A 6,484-nucleotide genomic window follows, 5' to 3' on the forward strand; every position below is an offset into this window, starting at 1 on the left:
CCATTTTGAATTTTCCAATACATCGGTAAACACTGTATCATGCTTTTCGAGCTGAATAAACATGTTACATTGAATAAAAACACGAAAATTATATCCAGTTTGGTAGAAAAGTAACTTATCTTGCCCTTGATAACATTTATTTGTTATATATTTGTTTTTTTGACAACTTTTTCGAATCTATGTGTACAGTAATACAAACCCGGAAATGCTAACATTTGTATTAAGATTGACAAGTTCACAAATAAAAAAATACAAATATAATTTAAGACTTTCTTTCCCTAATCGTGAACAAATATAAGTAATATTTACGCCATAGAAAGAGATGGGAATATTTATGAAATCTAAACTGTGAATAATCGCATTAAAATATAGAAAGTGAAGAAACATTCGTGAAAAAATGTGTGGCCCTTAAAAGGGCCGTTTTGGGAATTTTTTTCTTTGGAAGGAAACGGTTTTTACTTGGCGCTGGTGTACTTGGTGACAGCTTTGGTTCCCTCAGAGACAGCATGTTTAGCCAACTCACCAGGGAGAAGGAGACGGCCACGGTCTGGACCTCACGGCTGCTGAGTGTTCTTTTCTTGCTGTAATGGGACAGACGGCTGGCTTCATTAGCGATTCTCCCAAAAAGATCGTTCACAAAACTGTTCATAATAGACATGGCTTTGCTAGAAATTCCAGTGTCAGGATGAACTTGTTTCATTACTTTGTAAATGTAGATGGAATAACTTTCCTTCCTCTTCTTTCTCTTTTTCTTGCCATCACGGGCAGGTTTAGCCTTACCGGCTTTCTTAGCGCCTTTCTTGCTAACTTCAGTAGGGGGAGCCATTTCGACGAACGATACACGAAAATATATATTTTATTGCTTCGTAAAATCAACAAACAATTTTTAAAACAACAAAATTAGGCACAAGGCCCTAATCGACGTTTGGGAGGGGAAGGGTTCAGGGTCTTTGTGACTAAAGTAATTAAAAAGGAAATGAATGTAGACTTTGGAGTCTTACTCTCGACTGGCAACATTTACCAAAATACCTCATTCACTCTATGGATCTTAAACTAACTAATAAATCCCCAGCGTTTAAGAATGAAAACAATATTTACAGTTGAAGAAGAGTTGTCTGTATGTTTGTGTATGCATTTTTTTTTTTTTTTTTTTTATTAAGGTGTGTGTGTGCATGTGTGAAAAAAGAAAGTTCAATTTCATTAGAAATAAAAAAAGTTTTTGAATCAAGGGAGAAGATTGTTCGTGGAGTGGGGAAAAAACTAAAAGTGTTCGTATGAAAAACAAACAATACGACCTACAGAGTTGTTAGTGAGACCCCCCTGTACTAATCTAGGTGACTAGACCCCCCACTGTTTTCCGGGGAACCGAAAACAAGCAGGGCATCCCTAATTGGGGATTGGGGAAAATATCTTAATGGCAGTGGGAGAAAACAAAGCAACTGGTGGAGGAGGGTTGGAAGGTGACCTCTGAGTAGGGGAGTGACCGGGGATGTTGAAAAAACAAGGATGTGGCACAAAGGGGATGGGCAGACTCAGAGGTTCTCTAGTACCAAAAAATAAAATCAGGAACAGGATCTCATTTATACCACCAGTCAAGAGTCTTCTTAAGTTTTTCTTAGCTAGAACCTAAGCGGGGTGGGTTCCGAAGGCCCCAGCACCGCCCGTGCCATGCTTAAGGAGGGAACACGTATTGAAACTTGACTCCTCGACGGATGCACAAGCTAGTGCTGTGCACCCACCTCTTGTCGAAATCCGTTCTAGGCAACCTCCTCCAATCGCATCTGATCTTTACCTTAAGCAGATGTTTAAAGTAAACGATCAGATCACGATCTGGAACCGATGTCCCTTCGTGGACCAACTTGAGGCGCGTGATCCAAATCACCATGCGCGCTACTGCCAGGATCGCCAGGAAAACCATTCTTTCCTCCCTGGGGAACGGCGGCTCCATGTTGTACACAAAAAACCCTTCGTCGAGATCGAGCGGACATTCGGCATCGATGCGAGCCGTTACCCCCTCGACGTACTCCAATAAGGGCTGGATCCGGCTGCAACTAAAAAACGCGTGCCCTATCGTTTCGGGCTCGCGTTCGTCACAGCGCGGACAGAAGCCACTTGTATTTTCTTTATACCGGCGGAGTACGTCGAGAAGGGGCAGCGCGTTACGGACCAGTCGCCAGGTGAGGGAAAATTCCGAGTTGTTCAGAATCTCCCGTCCCGGCGCCCAACTCCAATGAGAGCGGACAACCCCCATCGACCATCCCATCCGCCTACAAAGTGGATCCTTCGCGGTCCCCTCCACTAGCTCCCGATATAGTTTCTTTCTTGGCTGATCGAGGACACTGGTCCCCGGCAAAGCTCTAAGAGCGGTCCGGCATTCGGAGAAGAACTTAGACTCCCCCCTCGGCCTACGACGACCTTCTACCGAGGAGTTGGATTTGAGATTGGGAAACGCGTTCTCAACCACAGGGACCCAAGGAGCGTCTTCTTCAAGCGAACGACCCAAGAAAGCCAATCTCTCGGCATTTCTATGACACAAGAGACTGGGCTGACCCAGGCCTCCCTCGCTCGGCTTCTGGACGAACGATACACGAATGATAAAGGCAACTTCATTCTCTTCCCTTTTTATACGAAACACGCTGGCTCCCAGCAACAATCACAATTTTCTCTCTCAAATCTCTCGTATTTGATTGGTCAGAAACTAGCAACAAAACTACACAACTTGTGAAAGCACTTAAAACAGACAAAAAAAGAAAGCGATTGTGTGAAAGCGGCGGTAAAATAATCAGCAGTCAGTTGGCGTATTTAACGCAAGTTGCGTGCGTTTTGTAAAGTAAATCGTTTGAGTTTTTGAAACAGCAAACAAACCTAAAAATGTCTGGTCGTGGTAAAGGAGGTAAAGCCAAGGGAAAGAGCAAGACTCGTTCATCCCGTGCCGGACTTCAATTCCCCGTTGGTCGTATCCATCGTCTCCTCCGCAAGGGTAACTACTCTGAGAGAATTGGTGCCGGTGCACCCGTCTATTTGGCTGCCGTCATGGAATATTTGGCCGCTGAGGTTCTCGAGTTGGCTGGAAATGCTGCGAGAGACAACAAGAAATCCAGAATCATCCCCCGTCACTTGCAATTGGCCATCCGTAATGACGAAGAATTAAACAAATTCTTGGCCGGAGTGACCATTGCCCAGGGTGGTGTCCTTCCCAACATCCAAGCTGTACTTCTTCCCAAGAAGACCCAGAAAGCTGCCAAGTAAATTCTCTTATTTCCTTGACACAACACAAACGGCCCTTTTCAGGGCCACTCACATTTTCCCGAAATGTTTTTCGTCAATCTTACTTAATGCAATTTTTTCTTTTTGACTTTTGTGATTATTTATAAAATATTATTTTTTTTTTGCGTTCATTATTAATCGCTCTTTCAGTAGATTTAATATAAAATTTAGCCCCATCATTTGAATTTCGTTTGAAGTAAATTGAAATGTCTTGTCATACGACGTGCGATTAAAGTCAGTCGCCATCTTGTTTTGATTTCGCTTATTCTGTCTAAAGAGATTTTTTGTTGGGTTTCTCCATAACCTACTTGCATTAACTGCTCCCAGTGGCAAACGTGAAACTACAGACTTTTAATCGACATGGTCATTTCGGGCTAGCCACATTTTCTCGAAATGTTTTTCGTGAATCTTACTTAATGCGATTTTTTTATTTCTGACCTTTGTGATTCTTTATAAAATATTACTTTTTTTTTTTTTTTTGCATTCATTGTTTTACGCACCTTCAGAAAATTCAATATAAAGTTTGGGTCTGTATTACTGTACACATAGATTCGAAAAAGTTGTCAAAAAACAAATATATAACAAATAAATGTTATCAAAGGCAAGATAAGTTACTTTTCTACCAAAGTGGATATGATTTTTTCGTGTTTTTATTCAATGTAACATATTTACTCAGCTCGAAAAACATACAGTGTTTACCGATGTATTGGAACATTCAAGATGGCGTCTGATTCTCTCTTTAACACGGTAAGTTTGGGAAAAGGTGTTATAAATAAAAAAACTATACAAAATACTATTAAAAACCCGCCGAATATATGTCAACCTATGTCACGGTAACATATATTGAGCGAGTTTTTAACAGTATTTTATCTGGGTTTTTATTTATAACACCTTTTCCCAAACTTACCGTGTTAAAGAGAGAATCAGACGCCATCTTGAATTTTCCAATACATCGGTAAACACTGTATGTTTTTCGAGTTGAATAAATATGTTACATTGAATAAAAACACGAAAAATATATCCAGTTTGGTAGAAAAGTAACTTATCTTGCCTTTGATAACATTTATTTGTTATATATTTGTTTTTTGACAACTTTTTCGAATCTATGTTTACAGTAATACAAACCCGTCAGTCGCCATTTTGTTTTGATTTCGTTTATTCTGTCTAAAGAGATTTTTGTTGTGTTTCTCCATAACGCGCTTGCAGTAACTGTTTCCAATGGCAAACGTGAAAATACAGACTTTTAATCGACATATTTATAATATATTATAAATGGTCATTTCGATTTCTTTTTAACTTAAAATAGATCCAGAAGTTGAATGATAAACCAATTGATTAAAGTGGTTTAATCGCAAAAAGTTCGTGAACAAATAACAGCGCAAACTACTTAAATAAATATGACACTGTTTTTAAGCAATATTATAAATAATTTGAAGCGGGAATCAATTATTTATTTATTTTTTTTTAACAAACAAACCAATGAGGTTAACCTTTACGGAGATGGTCCCAATGTCCGCCTCGTTCTGAGTTCGGGGAGAGGTCGTCTGACGTAGGTGGTGTCTAGGCAGAAAATTACCCCTTCAATAAAGTGCACAGTTGTTAACTTAAGAAGAAAAAAACCCGTTCCAATAATTAGAATTTTTATTTTTTATTTTATTTTAAACACTTCAAATAATTAGAATTAAAAAAAAAATAAACAGTTCAAATAATTAGAATTTTACACAAAATAAACAGTTAAAATAATTAGAATTTTTGATAATTACACAGTTCAAATAATTAGAATATATAAAAAAAATAAACAGTTCAAATAATTAGAATTTTTGATAATTCAACAGTTCAAATAATTGGAATTTTACAAAATAGACAGTTCAAATAATTAGAATTAAAAAAAAAACACAAAAAAAAAAACCCAGTCCACATGATTTGAATAGTTCCACGTGGTTAGTTAACCCTGTAAAATTCTGCGGTTAGGGTAATTTTCTGCCTCGAGACCGCCTACGTCAGACGGCCTCTCCCCGAACTCAGAACGAGGCAAACGTCGGGACCATCTCCGTAAAGGATAACCCAAAAAACAAATAAATTTTATCAAAGGCGAGATAAGTTACTTTTCTACCTAAGTGGATAATTTTCTAATGTTTTTTTTTTTTTTTAATTTTATTTAATGTAACATGTTTATTCAGCTCGAAAAACATACAGTGTTTACCGATGTATTGGAAAATTTAAAATGGCGCCCGACTCTCTCTTTGACACGATAAGTTTGAGAAAAGGAGTTAAAAATAAAAAAAAACTACACAAAATACTATTAGAAACTCGCTCGATATATGTTAACGTGACACAGGCTGACATATTTTTGGTGAGTTTATAACAGTATTTTGTATATAATTTATTTTTAACTCTTTTTCCCAAACTTACCGAATCAAAGAGGGAGTCGGTCGCCATTTTCAATTTTTCAATACATCATAAACACTGTATGTTTTACGAGCTGAACAAAAACATGTTACATTAAATAAAAACCGCTACTTAGGTAGAAAAGTAACTTATCTTGGCTTTGATAACATTTCTTTATTTAGTTCTCATGAGAGATCATGCGACAGCAAGTTTTGCTTTAGGTTACTACTGTCTCAGGTTGAATAATTAATACAAGGGAGATCGGACTTCACATGTAATCATTTTTACTTGAGATCAAGTGACATTAAAATCATCATTCTCCACCTTTTAGTTGTTATTATTTTGCATGTATGATCAAGTGGCAACAAGCCAACATCATCCTATAATTTGCAGTCAATCATTTTTACTTCAGTGTAAGTACAAAATCTCCCCACTGACTAGAACTCTGAAATAAATTGTCATTGACTGAAAGCTGTTTATTTCAATAATTAAATAACATTTTCAACGACATATATCTGGTCATAAAATAATTTATTCTAATAAAAATGATTTGAATTCCTGGAAAAAAGGCATTTTATCTAAAATGTTACATGTGATTTAAGAACAATTTAAAAACTACTTTAAAATTAGAGTTCCAGCGAGAGGAGGTCTACTTTAAACTTTTACTGTCTCAATTTTAATTTTAATACAAGGGAGATAACTTAGTTAAATTAATTTAGAGTTATTGAACTTCACATGTTACATTATCTGTAATCATTTTTTACTTGAGATCGTGTGACATTAAAATCATCATTCTCCATATTTCAGTTGTTTGTAATTATTTATGTTG

The 6,484-nt window shown here is 37.1% G+C and overlaps 1 protein-coding gene and 1 pseudogene across 1 annotated transcript; one reads left to right on the forward strand and one right to left on the reverse strand.

The window, feature by feature from the left end:
• Positions 1 to 342: 342 nt before the first annotated feature.
• On the reverse strand, positions 343 to 827 carry LOC145240111 (histone H2B, gonadal pseudogene; annotated as a pseudogene).
• A 1,985-nt stretch (positions 828 to 2,812) lies between these two features.
• Positions 2,813 to 3,500, forward strand: LOC145240112 (histone H2A-like). The gene has a single exon (XM_080103727.1). The coding sequence runs from the start codon at positions 2,872 to 2,874 to the stop codon at positions 3,247 to 3,249; it is 378 nt and encodes a 125-aa protein (XP_079959853.1). The 5' UTR covers positions 2,813 to 2,871; the 3' UTR covers positions 3,250 to 3,500.
• The last annotated feature ends 2,984 nt before the right edge of the window (positions 3,501 to 6,484 follow it).

Source organism: Euprymna scolopes, chromosome 19, assembly GCF_053919585.1.
Source record: "Euprymna scolopes isolate OS-2025 chromosome 19, ASM5391958v1, whole genome shotgun sequence".
In the NCBI taxonomy this organism is placed as follows: Eukaryota; Metazoa; Mollusca; class Cephalopoda; order Sepiida; family Sepiolidae; genus Euprymna; species Euprymna scolopes.